The sequence below is a fragment of the Silurus meridionalis genome, chromosome 17 (genome assembly GCF_014805685.1).
Source record: "Silurus meridionalis isolate SWU-2019-XX chromosome 17, ASM1480568v1, whole genome shotgun sequence".
Taxonomy (NCBI): Eukaryota; Metazoa; Chordata; class Actinopteri; order Siluriformes; family Siluridae; genus Silurus; species Silurus meridionalis.
In genome coordinates, this window is record NC_060900.1 from 14,687,362 (window position 1) to 14,708,402 (window position 21,041).

Genomic DNA, 21,041 nt, shown 5'->3' on the forward strand with positions numbered 1-21,041 from the left:
CAATAGCGTTCCTTTTCATTTAGATGGCGACAGATAGAGCGAGCTGACACTGTCGTTCCCTGTGTCTGCAGATCAGCTTGAATTTGTTTGGAAGTTAATCGGGGTTCTTTATCCATCATTCGAACAAGCCTTCGTTGTAATTTTTTAAATTTTGTCTTCCGTCCACGTCCGGGGAGGTCCGCTACACTGCCATGGGCTGTAAACCTCTTGATATTGCGCACAGTGGACACAGGAACATTAAGATCTCTGGAGACGAACTGTGTTTCCTTGAGATTGTCCATGTTTTTCCACAAGTTTTTCTCTCACCGACAACTCTTTACACTTCTTTCTTTTCTCCATGCTCAGTGTGACACACAACACAAAGGTTGAGTCAGCTTTTCTTCATTTTAAGTGGTTGCAAGTGTGATTACTATATTGTCCACACCTGTTACTTTCCACAGCTGTGTCTAAATACAAATTACAGCATCCCATGCTTGAAAAGCAATTATTTCTTACAATTTTGACAAGGTGCCAATAATTCTGTCCAGTCCATTTTTGAGTTCTGTGTGAAATCTCATCAAGTTTGACTTTTCTTCTCTGTATTTTTTTCCTTTTTCAGTGCAAACTGTGAATACCGAAACATTTGCAATTGAAACAATTTTCTGAGAGAAGTGTTGCATTTCCTGACAGAATTGCAAGGGTGCGGATATTTTTGGCCATGACTGTACATGTTCAGTGTCTAAAGAGTACTCTAATTGGGCAGGGCTTTATTTTATGCCAACTTCAAATATTAAGTTTCTCAGGAAGCTATAAATATCTGTATTTTTTTAATGAGTTCACACTTATTGATTATTTCAGATTTCCCCCTGAATATTAAATTGGAGTTCATTAGAGTACGTACACTATATGGACAAAAGTGTGTGGACACCTGACCTTAAGATTTCTATCTGCTTTTTTAACATTCTGTTCCATTTCTGTGTTGTTACAATAACTCCCACTCTCCTGGGAAGATGATCCACTACATTTTGTGGAGATTTGTGCTCATTGAGCCTTAAGGGCTTTAGTAAAGTCAGCTATTGATGTAGGTGAGGAGGCCTGATGTGCTGTCAGCGTTCCAGTTCAACCCAAAAGTGTTCAATATCGTGGAGCTCTAAAGCAGGCCACTCAAGATCTTCCACTCCAACTTATGTAAAGAATATCTTCATGGTGATGGCTTTGTGTACAGGTTTAGTGTCATGCTGGAACAGGTTCAAGTGAAGGCAAAATTGAATGCTACCTCATTCATTCTATACAATTGTGCGTGTTTAATTTTGTGGTAATGAAAGAGCCTCATATGACTGGAAAAGTCAGGGGTCCCGAATCTTTTGTCCATATAGTGTAGGATCGAATTGACATTAGTTTTGTCATTTTAATGACTATCGTAACTGTGTAGCGTTAGGGATCACAAGTTCAGGGATACAAATTAGCTTTTTTTTTTTTTCTTTTTTTTTCAATTAATGGTTGCACCATTATTTAGCACATGTTTTTCTTCAGAGCCTGTAGCAGATGTTTCTGTCTCTGGTTTCTCAGCTACAGTTGACTACAGGTGGAAAAGAAGAGTCTGTCTGTCTGATGAATTAAATCTCAGGAAAAGACAGAGCGATTGATGTATTATTAAGCAGCCTCCAGGCCACTCTCTATTATTGGAGTTGTTAGTTCAAGCTTGTAACAGTCAGAGAGGATGTGTACTTTTGTTGTGGGATAAGACGTTGTGGTTTATTCCACAACAGGGGGAAAATAGTAGCCGTATAAATATTTTAGCAGATTCTGACAGGAATAATTGGTTTCATATAGTTTGTTTTAGAACAGCTTGAACCGCAGTCAGATACACTGCCCTCTGTGTGCAAGTCATGAAAATCTCTTCCTTTTTATTTTTCCACTTCTTGCCTTTTATTAAACTTTCTTATTCTTTTATAGACCTCGCCAGTTTTATCAGCTGTAGCAGTTGACGTGAAACCACTATTTTTTTTTTTGTCTTGATTTGATTCAATAAATTGAAATAACTGTTTGGCCACAGTGTGAAAAAATACCTATAATTTGTACAGCGTAAAAGGTACTTGCATTTAAATAAGTAATAATTACGGTTGTCATTATGGAATGGGGTTGTTTGGTAATTATGCCTAATTTGCAGCATTTAATCAGGTCTGTTGGATATCATGTGTTGCGAGCACTGATTAATTATAGATGTGAAAAAGATTCATTGTAATGATTAATAAATCACTCTCCAATATCACTTCACGATTCTGGACATCTGAACAGCACGCCACTCTCTCGCAGACATTAACGCAACACTGTGCTTTCACATAATCCAAAGATTCCTAAGGTCAATATCCCGTTTGAAGTAAACAGATGGTCTTTCTAACACTTTGTGTTATTGCAGGACTTGCATCTTTTATTAATAATCTGCTCCACTTCTTTTCATTGAATATTGTTTATGTTAAAGCAGTTTTTTTTTTATATTTCTTATCATAAAAAAAAAATGCTCCAGCTGTTTGTTTATTTGTTTATTAACATTTTTATTCAGTTTCTGTTAAGTGTCCTTACAGTATTAAGTCTGCTGCAGGCCATATCATCATTTTGTGAGCCCTTGAAGTGCAATGATGGAACGCTATTCATGTTTAACATTAGCCTTTCTATCAATTCCACCAGTGCACCTTTTTTTCCACACTTTCCTGTTTATGAATGTCGAAGTATAAGTCGTAACGTTTCATAACTTCCAATGGGGCAGCAAATACAGCTCACAATCATCGCAGCATCCCTAAATGCACATATAATTCAAGCGAGCATCCTTGGCATTCGCTCATTTCCCACCGATACGCTTTTGAGTTAGAAATGGCTTTGAGCTCTTCGACTAGGACGAGGAGGAGCAGCAGCACAAATGCCTGTAGCCAGCATTTCAAAGAATCTGACTACTTGAAAACCACTAGCTGTAAATGTTAAAAGCATGGGACTCTACCCTCTGGATTTCGAATGGACAGATCAAACATATTTTGTCTACTGAAATGTTTTACACAAACTCGAGAAAGCCAGCAGTCTGTAGGGCCAAAGTTATATAGCAGTTTCTTCTGCAGATAAGTGAATATTTGTTCGCTATACAGACTGCGGACACCCGACCATCTTTTTAGTTGAACATCTCGTTCTTTTTACTGCTATAACAGCCTGGAGTAGTCTAGAAAGGCTTTTCACAAGAGCATTAGTGAGGTCCTGTGAGTAGGTGTGGTACTCAATTGGTGTCAACCATAGGTGTTTATTGAAGTTATTCCATTAAAACCATGACACAGCAAGTCTTTATGGAGATTGCTTTGTTCACAGGGGTGTCATTATAGTGGCAGCCTAGTGGTTAAAACATTGGACTACTGATTGGAAGGTCATGAGTTCAAAACTAAGCACTGGCAAGCTGACAATGCTGTGCCCTTGTAGGTCAGGTATCCATGTGCTTCTTGGCCGTATGTGTGTATATATTAGGGATGTGCATCTCCAAAACTGAGTCCGATACGATTCGCATCTTGATGAATAGCCAACGTTACAATACAATAAAGATTCATGCGAAGCAGCTACCGAGGCAATGCGATGCGATTTACCGCTAATACGATGCAGTGTGCTCCGATATCGATTTGATTCCTCACAATGTAACACATTGTTAATGATAGCTAGCTAGATTATTAGCTTGCTTCAGCAGGTAATTGACTTTAATAAACTAGGTGGCTTTGTGAACCTATTTACTGCTATTTACTATGTGTAACCCTGAAATACCCTTATTAGCGGAGATGGGAAGTACTTAAGTGCTGTACATAAGTAGATTTTTCTGGTCTCAGTACTTTACTTTACTATTTATTTTTCTAACAACTTTTTACTTTCACTCGTTACATTTTGTACACAAATATCTGTACATTCTACTTCTTACATATTCAAACCAGGCTCGTTACTTTAGTTTTGATCTATTTGGTGACACGATCAATATTTCTTCTTTTTATTGCTCTCCGTTTTCAGCCCATCATCCTATTTCTTTTCATTGCGCTGCTTTTTCAATCTACCACTGGTGTATCATTTCCTGGCTCTCACGCACCACAGACGTAAGTTAGCCTACTAAGCAAACAATGAGCAGGCAGAAGGCAACAAGAAGTATGGGGTTAACGTGGATGAGACAGAGGGAGTCAGCTTTGTAAACATTCCTGATCATCATCATCATATTTTCTCTGCTTGTGTTCTATATGGTGGTTGTTCAGCCTGGACACATTCATTAGGTAACAGCATTTTATGTTTTATATTAATATGACGTGAGATCCAGTTACCAAAGTGACACTAAATCAGTTAGTAGTAATGGCTACTTTTTACATAAGTACAAGTCAGCCATAATTCTTTACTTTATCTTGAGTGAAAAAGTGTAGTCAGTACTTTTACCAGAGTCTTTTAAAACATGAGTATCTCTACTTCTACTTGAGTGAAGGATGTGTGTACTTTTGCCATCTATGCTTTTTAGTTTGTATGTACTGTAACTAAAATTGGCAACCATACATGCTGCTGTTCATTACTTGATATCATGAATTGGCTTAATAGGAGGTTTGTGGGGAAAAAGAAGCGCTAAAACAAATGATTTAAGAAGAACTCATATGACCTCATCTCTGCTAAGAGCACGTTCTTATTCTCCCGTAGCTCATTTCTTTGCACTCCATCGACTTACACTGGGCGATTTTCTAAAGTGTCCTTACACTGGGCGATGCATTTTGGGATTTGGAATCAGTCACTGAATCACACTAAAAGCCAATATTGAACCCGTTTGTGAATTATTTCTAGAAGCTGGTCTGACATACATTTCAATGCAGCAGATAGGCATTGATTCTACCTGGCTTGTTCAGTCCTGTGAGATGTGATCTCATGCATGCTGGACACGTTCCAGAACAGGTGAAAAGGAGACTACAGGTCTGGATGGTCTGGGAAAAAAAATCATTTCAACCTTTCTTTTTTTTACAATTTCGTGCATGTCGAATTATAAGTGGCATTTCACTAGTGTGTGACACCTGTGCTCTAAGTAAAAACAAAATAAAAACATTCATTCATTGACCCTGAATGATTCGTTTTATCCCGGTCAAGGTAATCGAAAATCCATATCCCAGGAGCGCTGTGCGCAAAGCAGAAACGCACCCTGGCTAGAATGCAAACATTAGTCTTGATAAGGAAGCTATGTCATTTGACAAACTTTCAGCAGTTGCTCTTTACACATTTGTTAAAATCAGTTCGAAAGAAGCTCAAACAACATACTGCAGCAAAAGAAGTCTGTTCACTTCACTTATTTTCTTAGAGTTTATTTATTAATTTTTTTTTAACATTTGAGCCCAGAGGAACCAAACTCGGACCTCCTTGAAGTAAACCAAGAGGTGAACCCATTGAAAAAGGACCCAGATCTCCTTACGTTTACACTGTTCTGTCCTGAAAAAACTTTTTTGAGCTACTTAAGCAATAATGGGCTTTTAGATGTCTTTGTGTGCACATTGTTGCTTTTTGCCTCTTTGCCCTTTTGCAGTAAGCAGCCATGTTGAATGGTGCAAATTGTACCAAATCTGTAAAGATTTCTGAAAAGCCTCCTGAAAAAGTCGTACTGTGAAAACACCCAAAGTTAAATGTTATCAATCATAACCCTGTCTTCATTTGCTTTGAACTCAAATGAAACCTCATTGCATTGATGCGCCAGCACTGACACAGAATCAGTGCTCAGTGATGCTGCAAACAACCTGAGACATGCGTGAATGCATGTGCTAGATACTGGTTTAAACCCCACAGCCATGATCAAGCTGAGATCTCAGACCCATATCTCACACACTCTGTGCCAGTTGGACAGTCACACTCAACAATCTGCCCCGATTCCATTTTTACTTAACTACTGTACAGCGAGCTGTGACGTGCATACACTTCCACTTAACGCCGGTCATTAAACACGATCGTGATTTCGTTTATGGCGCTTTAAATCTTCAAACGAATTCCTTTATTCATTCTTAATTATTTTTGTCTATGGTAATAAAAAGCCATTATTTTCCCTTTCACCTTGTAATAATTTGAGAATTACTACAGTAAAGAATGTGCATTTCCAAATTCACAATCCAAACTGGCAGTGACTTATAGACCACACTTTTCTCTTTTTTTTTTTTGCTAGGATGCTGTGATCCCTGTCTTTTACAAGGCAGTTGTCACAAAGATACACACTTACTCAATCTTCCCCATTTTATATTTTGACCAGACTGTGGTGTTGTGGATTTGTTAGGTTGGGAGAGAGAAGGCTAGAAATTGTTCAAATAGTGTACACCATTGCAGAGTTGAAAGCACGCCATCCATAGAGGCAGGTGTTTATTTTGATTGAGATAAATGTAGTTGTCTCTCCCTGTTCAGGTTGGATGGAGTAAAGTCCATTTTATCTAGTGTTCTGAAAAGGGCCCTTGTGCCAAAGATTCCTTTTACTTACAGCTATGACTGTACCTGAAACCCTGAACAATCAATTTAAATTGGTTCCATTAAGGGCCCTGGGTTATTTCCTGGTTTGTTTTGTCCACGCTAACAATTGCAGAAAATAATTGGATTTCTTTACTTTTCGAGTTCTTCAATTACATCAAGGTATTTATAGCATCATACAAATCATGAACTCATTAGGTCTGACTGACATTAGGTGGGTTGGGGGGCGGGGTTAGGGTTATATGGGGGATCTGGAACAAAGCTCATCCGATGATTTACTGACTAGAATATATTGACGTTCTTTTTTTTTTTTGGGACATCTTAATTGAATACCGCCGCAATCAGCATATTCATCAAACGAGAGATTTGAGCGTTGTTCGTCTTTGAGAATAGGCTGGATTTAGAAATTAATTAGAGCTCCATTATCCTCTGGACTGCAGATTGCAGCAAGATTGTGATAGGGGAAGAGGAGTGCTGCATAAGTGTGTGTGTGTGTGTGTGTGTGTGTGTGTGTGTGTGTGTGTGTGAAAGAGAGAAAGAAAAAGACAAGCTTGGGGCACTGAGGGGTGTGACAGAGATCACAGCACTCTTAGACATCTTTTTTCCCCCCCTGACAGGGTCAGTTCAGAGTTGCTACTTTCTGAAACATCATGTACCAGTGACTCAGTCAGCCAGTTCTTTAATAATCGAACACGTATTATATATGTGAGGCAGCGGCATGTGGGTGTCTAAACCCTTATGTTATCAATGTAGTGCATCACATATAGAACTTTTCAGGAGAAACTAAAGTGATTAATATGCTAGTGGACTTTGCTGTACATAAAAAAATTAAGCCGTTTTATTCACCTTAGCAACTTCAATCATGCACCGTTAAATAAAACGGATGGCTGGCAAAAATGTGTTTGGGTTTAAAGCACTTAGGTTTGTTCAGATTTGTCCAGAAGGCATTTAAAAAATCTGAAAGACTGGACTTTTATAGACATGGTTGATTTATAGAGGTTCTGTAGCACATTGAGAGTTTACACAGCGTTTGGAAAAGTGTATACAGTGAGGAAAATAAGTATTTAAACACCCTGCTATTTTGCAAGTTCCCACTTAGAAATCATGGAGGGGTCTGAAATTGTCATCGTAGGTGCATGTCCACTGAGAGACATAATCTAAAAAAAAAATTCAGAAATCACAATGTATGATTTTTAAACTATTTATTTGCAAATAAGTATTTGAACCTGAGAAAGTCAACGTTAATATTTGGTACAGTAGCCTTTGTTTGCAATTACAGAGGTCAAACGTTTCCTGTAGTTTTTCACCAGGTTTGCACACACTGCAGGAGGGATTTTGGCCCACTCCTCCACACAGATCTTCTCTAGATCAGTCAGGTTTCTGGCCTGTCGCTGAAAAACACGGAGTTTGAGCCCCCTCCAAAGATTCTCTATTGGGTTTAGGTCTGGAGACTGGCTAGGCCATGCCAGAACCTTGATATGCTTCTTACAGAGCCACTCCTTGGTTATCCTGGCTGTGTGCTTCGGGTCATTGTCATGTTGGAAGACCCAGCCTCGACCCATCTTCAATGCTCTAACTGAGGGAAGGAGGTTGTTCCCCAAATTCTCGCAATACATGGCCCCGGTCATCCTCTCCTTAATACAGTGCAGTCGCCCTGTCCCATGTGCAGAAAAACACCCCCAAAGCATAATGCTACCACCCCGATGCTTCACAGTAGGGATGGTGTTCTTGGGATGGTACTCATCATTCTTCTTCCTCCAAACACGTTTAGTGGAATTATGACCCAAAAGTTCTATTTTGCTCTCATCTGACCACATGACTTTCTCCCGTGACTCCTCTGCATCATCCAAATGGTCATTGGCAAACTTAAGACGTGCCTGGACATGTGCTGGTTTAAGCAGGGGAACCTTCCGTGCCATGCATGATTTCAAACCATGACCTCTTAGTGTATTACCAACAGTAACCTTCGAAACGGTGGTCCCAGCTCTTTTCAGGTCATTGACCAGCTCCTCCCGTGTAGTTCTGGGCTGATTTCTCACCTTTCTTAGGATCATCGGCCTCCTCTCCCTACATCAGTACCTGACTTTACTAACACCCTTGTGTTGAATGAGCATAAATCTCCACTAGCACGCTCCAAAATCTAGTGGAACATCTTCCCAGAAGTGTGAAGGATACTATAACAGCAAAGGGGGACTTTATGTAGAATGGGATTTTCAAAAACCTTATAAAAATCTTTTAGCCCTTATACTCATTTTTAAAAATGTACATTTGAATAAAAATTACAGTGAATCTGGAAAGTATTACACCTCAAGGATGATCAGTGAAAACAGGATGCACCTGAGTTCCATTTTGCACGTCATGACAAAGGCTGTAATTACTTACTTATGTACATGTGATTTGCAAAGATTTCAAAAAACTTCTTTTATGTTGTCATTATGGGGTATTGTTTGTAGAATTTTGAGAAAAATAATAGATTGAATCCATTTGGGAATACAGTAAGGCTGTTACATAACAAAATGTGGAAAGCACTGTGAATACTTTCCGGATGCACTGTATAAGCATAGGTGGATTGTTGGCAACCCAATTTGTTAAAGGTTTCTTAGCTTTCTTGAGTTCTAGATTGAAATTGATACGGAAAGACTTTGTTAAAGCGCTTGTACCGTTTAGTAGTTTTATAACTAAAGAACATTTGTTTTATTTAATTGAATAAGTAAATGTAAGGGCTAAAGTAGGTTTTAATCCTAAATTAGGGAATGTAATGAATCATTAATAGAACATGCAACAATTGATTAGAAAACATCTTTAACCAGACAACTCATTTTCTGCTCATGGTCAGTGTGGGCAGTTATCTGACGAAATCAACAAAAGAATTTGATTCTTTTGTTTGCTTTATGATGAGATGACTCAGAAAGTGCATAATGCTGTTACATAAATATGTTAAATCAATACATTTAACCACTGCGTGTAAATATAGGTATATGTTGATTTCATCATATCTCAGTGCACCAGTGTTCAGGGATGAGATTGCGTATCCATCACTGTTTAGTGGCACATGGGCAGTGGCAGCCAAGGGACTTGCTCCTGTTTACTGCTGCCCTCCTCACCCAGTAGTGGACAGATTCAGGACATTTTTAGTTCATTACTCAAGCAAAAGTAGGACAGATGCAGTCTGAGCATCCTCCTCGCCTCCCTTTTCTAGTCCTGAATTTACAGAGGGACCTGTAGCAGCAGCAGCTGCAGCACATGGGTAAAATGTAAATTTTTGGCCCGCCTATGTACGCTCGCATTCAGACTGAGACGGATGCCATGTCAATACATTGGCTTCTGCGTTTCCTTTTTTTGCACAACATTTCAAAACGTTGGATTTTTCATCTTGTGGATGCTAAGAGCCAGTCGGAACCTGATCGAACACACTTTATCCCAGCATAAATGGGAGAAAACGCAACAGCATGAATATGAATTAAATATTCCTGTCAAGTCCACGAATTTTGAATAGCCTTGAGGCTTAAAGCAGGAATAATTTTGGCACGAGAAATCTGATAAGCTCGGGCTTTCTGTAGATTTTCAAGATGGAGCGGACCACCCACAAAGGTTTCATGCGATGTGCATCACAGACAAATTCCGATTTCATTCACAGCAGGAAGCATTGACAATACTCACACACACACACACACACACACACACACACACACACACGCCCGAAGGTCAAATGTATCTATATATGAATATGTAATTATTTATTTATGTGTTTATGACTTGTTGAGTAATGCCAAATCAGTTGATATCCTTAATTACTTTGGGTTTGATTTATTCTGTATTGCTCTCTGTTTCAATTCATTGTGTTTACTAATCTGTCCCATTACTGCTTAGCGTTATTCCTTAAATTATTTATGAAATTTTTGAAGATTAATCTAACGACACACCGTTTCAAAACTTTTGAAATAATAATTATTATAAGAATGGATTGATTTCTGTATGGATGGTTTGGTTTTAGAGTACCTTTGTTTCTATGCTATAAAAAAGCAAGTCTTATAGTGTCTTACTTTTTCCAGCTAGTCACTAAGTTGGGAAATTTAGGAAAGCACTAGATTTGGAGTGCTTTCTGTGCCCATTATAATAATTAGTATTATATGCTACAATAGTTTAGACAGTATTAGTAAGAAATATTCACATACTCAGTGTTCTACTATTAATCAGGAACAGGAACAATTTTAAAAGTAGATATCAGTGTTAAAATGGTGTTGCTTTGGTTACATAGTTTACATGAAATGGTTAATATCTATATAAGCAATGCTTTCATCTGGCAGGTAAAGTGTCCCATATCTTCGCCCACGACCGGATTATGAGCAACCAATCTCTTGCTGCCTTCTTTTTATTTTTGCCTTCACTTTTTCCACGCTTCTCAATAGGGCTGTCACTATCTAAAGTACTTGTAATTAATATGGGCTTATGTGGACGGAGATTGACGTGTGTACCAGAGGCAGACTCTGGCTTGAAATTCCCTAAAGTGAGGAAGATGTGCGCTAGGCATCAGTACAGCCGACCTTTTTTTTTTTTCTTTTCACTCGCACCATTGCTCACAGCCACATGACACGTAACAACTACACTCAAGGGCCTAGTGATGGACACACCGTTCACCTCATCCTCCTTTTGTGTTTCCTTGTGCTTTATTGCATGGTCAACAAGTGCAGAATGAGAATCACTGCAGAAGCTTGCTGAATAATACACGCTAATTCTGACTAATAGAAGACCTTAACCAGTTGTCACCTCGTTATTGAAACATTCTAAAAATAAGACGTTTGCTGTGTCCATAGACACTGAAATGAGCATATGCTTGGATTAAAAAACAAAACAAAAAAAACACATCACTACACGTATTGTATTGGCCCAAATGGCCTGGTAGCAAGTGCTAAAGAAAGAAGGTCTCTCTTGAGGTTGCACTGGTATGAAAAATGAGTTGCGATAAACTAGGCAAGCCCTCCAGTGCTCTAAAAAAAAAAGAAAGAAAAGCTTGGCTGAGATTCTGACAGCAGAGCCTCTCCTATGACTTGACCATCCAAAGGACAGATGCACAGCTGTGATTTTAAACCTAGTCTAAAGCCACAATATGAAATAAAAAAATAATCACCTTGATTGATCTGGAGCCTATTTTGGAAATACTAGGTGTGAAACAATCGACCTATTCTCATATTTTCAAGAGGTGGTGAGAAACCGGAGAACCCAAAAGAAACCCAAATGGACACCAGGAGGACATAACGTAAAGGTCTGCATAGACAGTAGCTTGAGCTCAGGATCCAACCAGCCACACAGGAGTTGTGAGGTGGCCACTGTATTCGCTGCAGCACTGTGTCAATCCCAACTTAATAAACGTAAGACTATGAACAGTTGATGTTTTGTGTCCGTGAACGCTTTAATAATTCAAGTGCTTAATTGCCCTATTAAAAATTCATTGCAGAAATCTCTTCTGCAAACCTTGACTTTAGGAAAACGTTTCTTTGCAGCTTAGCGCCAGGCCGCTCTTAGAAATGCATTGCCTCCTTCGTGGTGTTGACTCAGTAAACGAGTGCTGCTCCAGTTGTTGACACTAGGCCTGGTCTGGAAGGGCATTTGACACCGCACAGCGGGTCACAGAGAAAGATATGCAGGCCGGTAAATCTTTTATTTATTTTATTTTTTTTTCCCACCTGACGCAAACGCCTGTAGCCTGGTCATCACGCTAATTTCAGCCTGGTGCAATAATTAACAGCTGTGAGAGGGGGCCTGCTCTTCTCTGCTCTCCGTACCCAAGTAAATGGAAGCGAGCTGAACCGAGCTACATGAACATCACAGCCTGAGGGCACTCAAGCATTTGGCTCTGTGTTTCATGTTCTACCTCTGCCGGCAAATTATCAGGTGTGCCAGGTTGCTGATAGCACGTGCATCTCTGAATGCTGTCCAGCAGCTTGGCTTATTTTGTGTTGCTGCACTTGTCACAGAAAAAGCTCCATCTGCAATAGCTATGCCTGTTGGCATTTAAAAAAAAAACAAAAACACAGCAATTGTTTATTTAGGGTGCTGCCGTTTCTTTTGTCATTTCTGCTTGTAAAATCCATTTTTTCGTGACATGATCCTTAGAACACACTTTCCTCAACCATGGTGGAGCTGACAGTCTCTAAAACAGCCTTCATCAGCCCAGGAAGACATCTGCCACGATGTGTGATAGAAACTCAATTTCTAGTGCTTTTATCTGCATCTCTCTCCTTTTTCTTTTTGATATACATATCCCCTATTGTCTATCCAGCGCCTGTCCTGTCAGAGAGAACACTGTAAAGCACCTTATCTTCCACACAAAGCTGATGGCTATTTGAGGAAGGCAGTAGGAGGAGGAAGGGCTTTGATGTTCACTCTTCTACGCTGCATTTTTAAATCAAAGCACCATCAGGTCACAAGGAACAACAAGCCTGGCAGAAATTCATTTTTTGTCATTCCATCCTTATACAGTGCCTTGTAGAAGTACTCGCACCATCACCCCTGCTCTTGCACCTTTTTACATTTAGTACTAATACAACATGGATATGAATTGGGATTTTGATGATCATGCCATGGATCTGCACCATATTGGTACATACTATTGAAACGGAGCTCACCGAAAGCCTGAAAGCTGATGTTTATGGAATTGTAGCTTTTTTTTGTACCAGATTCTTCATCATAAAACTGTTCCAAGCATAATACATTTTTAAAACCTTTCAATTATCCGATGTATCATTAAAAGAGTCCCCGAAGAACTTTACTTTAAGTGTCTAAATACACATTTATTATGCAACATACTGTGACGGGTGTAACGCCTCTGACACACACATACACACATTGTTGTCGTCCTATTGTTATTCTCCCATTGCTTTACTTTTATGCTTCTTTGAGTTTTAACACTCGAGTGTCTCTTTGATCTCTTTGCCATTTAACTTGCTTCCCACCCTCACAGCTCTTTGTACTCTTCCTGCGCTGTAGCACAGTGTCGTAATGTGTCGGGATGTTGTTCATTTTCAGATGCACCACTGACTTTACCAGAAGGTTCATGAACATTCTACACACACACACAAAAAAAAAAAAAAACTGGTGAGATATACCTGGTGAGATACATTTAGATGCTCCAGAAAGAGTGAAAATTGCATTGGCAGAGACCTGCAGTGACCCCGGCGTTGAAATGAGATATAATTCAAGGTATGACTAATAAAGGCAACTGTTTATGCAGGGCCTCCGTGAAAAGGTTAGGCCGATTTGAGCTATCGTTACGTGTCCTTTCGAAATAAAACAAGAATATTTATATTGTTTTCCGTTGGCAGTGCCTATTTAAAATACCACAAAGCAGAGGTCTAATTTCAGAGGGCACAAAAATAGCTGCTTGTTACCAAAGTGATATCAAGACTGTTTATCTCAACACACAATTTACATTTACTTTTGCGCCTTTTAGCAGATGCCCTTGTCTAGAGCGACGTACAAAATTGCTTCGAGTCTCTACACTAGTGTGCTAGATTACAAACTTAAGATCTATCAGACTACAACTCTTGATTTTTTTACACAGCAAACTTGGAAAGTGGTAATTTAAGTGTTGGAAAGTGCTAATTTAAGTGCTAGAATACAATCACACACTCGTGGGGCCAAAAATAAAAATAGGGCAAGCCCAAAATGGCAAAATATCAAGCTTTAAATGGTCTGAATAGCAAATCATTAGTCCGAATATTAGCAAGAATTGAATCAAATGCACTCCTGAGATCTTCTGGGCCACCTTTTGCACATTTAATTCAATTCAATTCAATTTATTTGGATTTGTCAAGCACTTTTAACAATGGACATTGTCTCAAAGCGATGGACGTTGTCTCAAAGCAGCTTAACAGAGATAAAACGGTTATACAGTTGTATAAAAGGGTGTTTATGAAGTTTGTTTCTTATAATTGTAAGTGTATCCCTATTGAGCGAGCCATTGCCGACTGTGGCAAGGAAAAAACTCCCTGAGATGGTATGATGATGAAGTTTTGAGAGGAACCAGACTCAAAAGGGAACTCATCCTCATCTGAATGACACAGAATATCCATTCATTCCATTTAAATGATTGTTGAGGTGTGCTGTTTGGTGATAGGAGCTTAAACGCAGAACTCTTCATGCAAACTGTGGTGCTGAGCCATTGTAGTAGACTGTTGATGTTAATTACAGTCCAAATGAGTTGCTCAGTAACTTCAAGGATCTTTAGTTTGTTGATGTGGAACCATCCTTAGCTGCACAGAGTGTCTCTTTTTAAAGAGAACTCTATCCAGCGGTAGTTGTCTGGTTGAATCAGGCAGATCTGAAGAGAAGAAAAGGGGGAGAGGGAGAAATAAGGATTGTTATGCATATTCAATTGTTTAAGGACACTGTGCAAGTAGGGCAAGACAAGCTCTAGCAACATAACTAAGATGGAAAGCCAAAAGGTAACAGACGTGAGGGATCTCTGGGATAAAAGACACACCACTAATCAACAAACCTGAGTTACAGGTTTTGCTGCAGTTACGTGTTTGGGGAGAAGCTAAAATGGGAAATTCATATATATTCATGTACATCCTTATTTAGCCTGCTTGTATTTTTTTATGTAAGATCAACTGTGTAACACATACAGATCTTGAGATTTATATATTAATAGCTGCTTTTAGATATTTGGAAAAAGGCAGTAAAAAAGGGTTGGAAATAGCAATCTAACACACACACGACTGCACTGCATTAGTCTGATATGCACTGAAAAAAAAATAAAAGAGCATCTGTTCTCCTATCTGGCACGATGGTGCAGCTGATAACGTGGTTACCTCTCAGCTTCAGCATCTCTGGTTCAGTCATGTGCTTGAGTTAACGTCAGTGTTATATGCCTTTTTTTTCGTTTCTAGAAACCTCATAAAACAGGCTGGTAAGTGTGCTCAGGGTGTGACGGTGCAATTGTGTGTATGTGTATCCAGGTATTTCCACTTTACTCCCATCGTTTCTTGGATAGGGAACTGAGAGGCTGACCAGAATAAATCAATGCTAGGACAAATTTGATCTCAGTGATCGTGGAAAGGTTGTGTTTTCCAGGCATGTATTTTTTTTTTTTTTTTAAAGAGTATTTTAGAAACTCTTATCCCTGATCTCCGGGAACAAGAAAACCTTCAGCAAGTGGTAGTTTTACAAGCAAAAACCCTTTACCCTTGCTAATGAGAGAAATAAGAGGAGATTGGCCGAACTAGTTCAAGTTGACAAGAAGGTTACAGTGACTCAGCTACTTGTTAAAGCGATGGAACATTTGGCCGATTGTCTGTAGCCAAAAGCATTGATTAGCTGGGTTATTAATTACACCACTCAGAAGTCCTCAAGAGGCTAACAAGGCAAACGTGTTTTCAGTCACTGACACTGGTTTAAAGCAGAAAGAATCATAAAGAGTAACTGAAATCTTGACTTCCACCCAATACAAACGGTGTCCCTGTGGCAGACACAGTCTATTTGTCCTTGTGTGCAGTGGCAGGTTAAAAAGCGGCCTTTGGCCTGAGCATATGATTGTAAGGTCTTTGAGTGCACAACTTAGCCTGTGGGGATTTTCCGTACTCTCTCCTTCTCTCTGTCAGCTCTTCTATCATCTGAAGATGCCGCCGCGTTCACAGCGTTAGACGTCTAGCTCTGCGGCAGCCTCAGGCACACCGTGTCTCTTCCCTCCATGCTGCCTGAGCGCACGTCTATTCTGCCCCTGACATTTGGGGACAGTGATAAAAGATAGGTGGCTACTGTGCTCCAAACAGGAGCTAATGGCTTTATTTCCTACTTGTCTCAGTGAAAACACTGATGAAAGAGCATTTATCATTTTAAGCACTGCCTTATTCCAGGAGGGCCAGAAAATAGCACACTCTTCTGTGTGACTGTCGTCACTAAGACCTGACAGTGGGAGGTTTCTCGTTCTGCTTCTGCAGCCTCTTTGAAGCAGTGATGGCTCATTGGATATGCTCTAGGTTACTACTTAGAAGGTTAAGCATCCCAGCATCAATTAGTACTCACTGTACTAATGTGTGTGTGTGTGTGTGTGTATATATATATATATATATATATATATATATATATATATATATATATATATATATATATATATATATATATTTTAGATATATATAAAATATGTATGTATATATGTGTGTGTGTGTATATACACACACACACAGTGCAACCTCGATATTCGCAGGGTTACATTCTATGACCCCTCGTGAGTAACAAAAAATCGTGAGGTTTTGACACTTTACTTTTGATGGTTCTTTTTTCAAGGGGAATTTTTCATACTGTAAACTCTACAAAAATTGTGAATTACTTGTCATGAATGTTTTATTTACAACTTTACATTAATAATGCAATAATAAAATACTGTTTTAACATTTTTATGTAATTTATTAGTACGAACAAACTTGAAATGTTACTCCGAACTTTTGAGCCACTCGCAGCTTCTCGTGAACTAGTCACGTCAAGTCAAGTTTATTTCTGTAGCGCTTTTCACAACAGACATTGTCTCAAAGCAGCTTTACAGAAATCAACAGTCAAGGTGAATGGTGTGCATTTATTCCTGATGAGCAGCCATGGCAACTCCCGGCGACATGGAAAAACTCCTTAGATGTTATGAGGAAGAAACCTTGAGAGGAACCAGACTCAAAAGAGGAACTCATCCTCATTTGGATGATATCAAGAGTGTGATTATAAATCTTTAAACAATACAGAACACTGGAGAGAGAGAACTAACATGAGCACTGGAGTGTGTGATTATAAGTAATGTTCTTTCTACAGTCTTCTACAGTCTATATGTTATTATAAAACTAGGAGCTACTGAGCAACTCATAAAATAGCTCAACATTTGCGGTCCTCACAGATCCAACACCAGCTTCTTAGTACCTATCAGATTTTCCGCGAGTTACACTTAGTCCGGTTCCAAATGAGAAGTCGAGAACTATCGAGGTTGCAAGTATCGAGGTTCCACTGTGTATGTGTATATATATACATAATGTCGTGGCAGTACAAAAATAAAATTAAAACATTTTGTAAATAAAGTCAAAATTACGAGAATAAACTCGAAATATTTTGAGAATAAAGTAGTAGCAGTATAAGATTAAAATAGTAATATTTTAAGAAAATGCATTAAATGGATCTGGGGATCCACATAAAGTGGTGTTTGTGGAGTTCTGATATTCTCTTTGACAGAAATTCATGGTGCAGCAAAAGACAAATTTAAATCTGTTCACTGGCTGTTTGTAAAGACGAGTGCTCCCCAAAGTGGCAGCATATTTGAGCTCTGTGTACTTCTGATTAAATCTTCTTACTTTTTTTTCGTAATTTTGACCTTATTCTCAAAAAATTGCAACTTAATTGTCAGCAATTTGACTTGATTCTCAAAATCTTCTGAATTTATTCTCGTATTGCTACGATTTTATTCTTGTAATTCTGACTTTATTCTCTTCAAATTTTGACTATTCTTAAAATATTGCAACTATATTCTTGTAATTCAGATTTTATCATCAAAATATTACTTTTTTTTTTCGTATTGCTATGACTTTTATTCTCATAATCTTAGATTTTTTTTAGTTTTTTTAACATGGCAGTAAAAGGTAGTTGTATTGCTGGCCCTGTGTTCTGATATACACTTTATTGTCAAAAGTATTGGGTCACCTGGTCATAAGTACGGTATGTGATTTTGGAGGGTGTTCATGGATATTTATGTTCATCAGCCACAAGGATATTACAAAGGGCAGGTACTGATGTAGGTGAGGAGGCCTGGGGTGCAGTCAGCGTTCCAATATATCCCAAAGGTGTTCAGTAGGGATGAGATCAGAGCTCTATAGCAGGCACCTGAAGACCGTCCACATCAAAGCAGGTTAACTTATAAGCTCACTTTGTGCACAGGGGCATCAACATGCTGGAACAGGTTTGGATTTCCAAGTTAAAACATTTTAAACTTTATTATTGCGCATATAAAGATGTCCTGTAAAATTGAGTGCCTCCAGCTTTGTGGTAACAGTTTGGAAAAGAACCACATATAGCAGAAAAGGTCAGGTGACCCAATACTTTTGGCAATATAGTGTATTCACTGAATTAGCATTTATAGGAATAACACAAAGGATTGATATCCAGTGTCCAGTTACTGATCATGTATTAATCCCAGTTTACAAGAGAGGTCGATAATCATCCATTCGCCTGGAAACGGTTTGTTCCTTTTTCGCTGCTGTAAGCGCTGGTTTGTGTGTCGAGCGCTGCATTTTATAAGCATGTGTATATGCACTTTATAGTGTGATGAACAACTTCTGTTCTTCTGCCTGTCCAGTGGGTGTAATCAGCCTGAGGAGCTTTTAGCAGAAGCGCACAATTATCACCAGACTGGTTTTTATTACAGGCTAATAAAGACACAAATGGATTAGGCTGTTAAATCGCAGTGATTTACTCCAGTCTCCTGGTTTGAACATCATGACTCTGCAGGTGTACTGAGGAGGTGCATGTGTGGGGGTGGGGGTGGGGGTGGGTGTGTGTGCAGGTTTCTGGCCTACTTCCAAAGCACCGAACTGTTCTGTCACTATCTCAGATGCTTTTATGTCCCTGCTTTTCAGAGACTGAATGCTTGTGGAGGCATGTACTTGAGAAGGAGATGAAAAGGAGTAAACTGAAACTCAGTCCACATCCACACCACTCTGTTGACCTCTGCCTTTCCTTCTGATATTTGACAAAACGCATGTCTTGGCCCGTACACACACCTGCGTCTTCTTTTCATGCTGTGCATAAAAGCTGTCCAGATTTCTAGCAAACTGTAGACATTTCCTTTTTTTTTTTTTTTTTTTTTTGCACCCTTGCCTTTCACTTGACAACTTTCTGATTTTCACATTAGTTAAGTAACATCACGTTTAATCAGTGCTCTCTCGACCCAGGGGAACAGTCAAATTTGCACTCATCACAGTTTATTTCATTGCGTTTGCACCGTAAACTCAGCTGGGATTACACTCCGAGTTGTGAGTGGTATTTAGTCAAAACATTGAAGCCTTAAGCTAATGGCTTCGTTTATAGGTGCTATACTCATTAGCATCATAAGTAATGGGCTGTGGATATGCAAGCAAGGCTTTGCTTTTGTAGGGGAAAAAATGAACAGGTGGCATTTTTTTTTTTATTGTGCTACATCCACGGCACACACACTAGCTAGCTCTTCCACAAAGAGGCTCTGGTTAGTCAGAAAACAACTGAAGAGCCTCCAGAGCCTGAGCGAGTTTGATCGAGATGACATTGAATTAATGGTCTAATTTGCGCTCTCTCTCTCTCTCTCTCTCTCTCTCTCTCTCTCTCTCTCTCTCTCTCTCTCTCTGTCTCTTTTTTCCCTCTGTTTCGTTGGGCTGTTCGTTCAAATCAAACCATGAGCAAAAAAACACTTCCCGTTCACAACTTTGACACCCTTTTCTAATTAGTTAGGAAGCATAATGTTTTGCTAGCATCTACAAGCCACATGCATCGTCATTGTAGTTTTTTCTTTGACTTTTTAAATGTTGTTTGAAGAACGAATAAAAAACAAAACTGATCCTGATTTCTTTTTCTCCCTCTCTGTGAACAGCCTGTCCATCTGAGTCGAGCCATAGGTAACAGCTGTAGCAGCAGTCTTCCAAGGGAGCGAAGATCAGCACGACTGTCCAGCTGGGGAGAAGAGCGCTATAGTGGAGGGATGAGTGCTCGAGATCCTGCTGCAGTCCAGAGGAGAGCTGAACAAATATACTCGTCGTCTTCTGAGGCGACTACACCACGGAAGCTCGAGCATTTGGGTCCCTCTCAGATACCTCGTGCCGTTGTGAGTGGAAGCTCTTGCAGCCTCTCCTCAGACAGCGAGAGACTCGCCATGCCAAGGCCACACTCATCATTCAGCGGGCGTCTGGGCCAACCACCACGCGGGCCGCTCTCTCTGCACATGTACAGCCGCAAGAATGTCTTCCTCCAGCACTCGCTCTATACAACCGAGTTGCAGGCACTGGGCCAGCAGGATGCTTGAAAACACACACACCCACACCTACAAACACACACTTTAAATTAGACTTCTGCACTAATCATCAATCCTTCTGCCTCAGCAGCTGTTTGACCTCTGTATGGTTTGGATGGAGCCCCAATCTAGCTTCTGCAGCTATCTTAAAAATGCCATCAATCCTCTGGTGACCCTGCTTGATCTCCACTAGTAGAGTCCATTACGCAGCTGTGTGACAAGGCCAGTATGGCAGAGGAGTGGGTCTGATATCAGTTCATTCACCCACTGCTTACTGCAAAAAAAAATATATTGAAAAAACTGACAAGGCAGAGCAGTTCTGCATTTCTTCAATTTTATATTTGTAATTAGTTTTTTGTTGGTTTTTTTTAGTTTTTTTTTTTATCTGTGTAATAGTGGTACCAGTGATAATCTCTCTCTGTGTATTTTAGCTTGGCATCTCCATTTACCTCGGCTGATCAGGAAAGAGAAATGAAGGGTGAGCGTTTAAATGAACAAAGCAGACTCAGTAGAAGTGAAAGACAAGCACTTGTGTCTTATATCACATGCAGCTGTGCTTAATGTCTGTTGTGTG

The 21,041-nt window shown here is 39.5% G+C and overlaps 1 protein-coding gene across 1 annotated transcript in view; it reads left to right on the top strand.

The window, feature by feature from the left end:
* ccser1 (coiled-coil serine-rich protein 1) overlaps nucleotides 1–20,774 on the top strand; it is an 85,650-nt gene extending 64,876 nt beyond the window's left edge. Inside the window, 1 exon segment of the mRNA XM_046872376.1 lies at nucleotides 20,051–20,774. Coding sequence (XP_046728332.1) covers nucleotides 20,051–20,479 — 429 coding nt within the window. The 3' untranslated portion in view covers nucleotides 20,480–20,774.
* The last annotated feature ends 267 nt before the right edge of the window (nucleotides 20,775–21,041 follow it).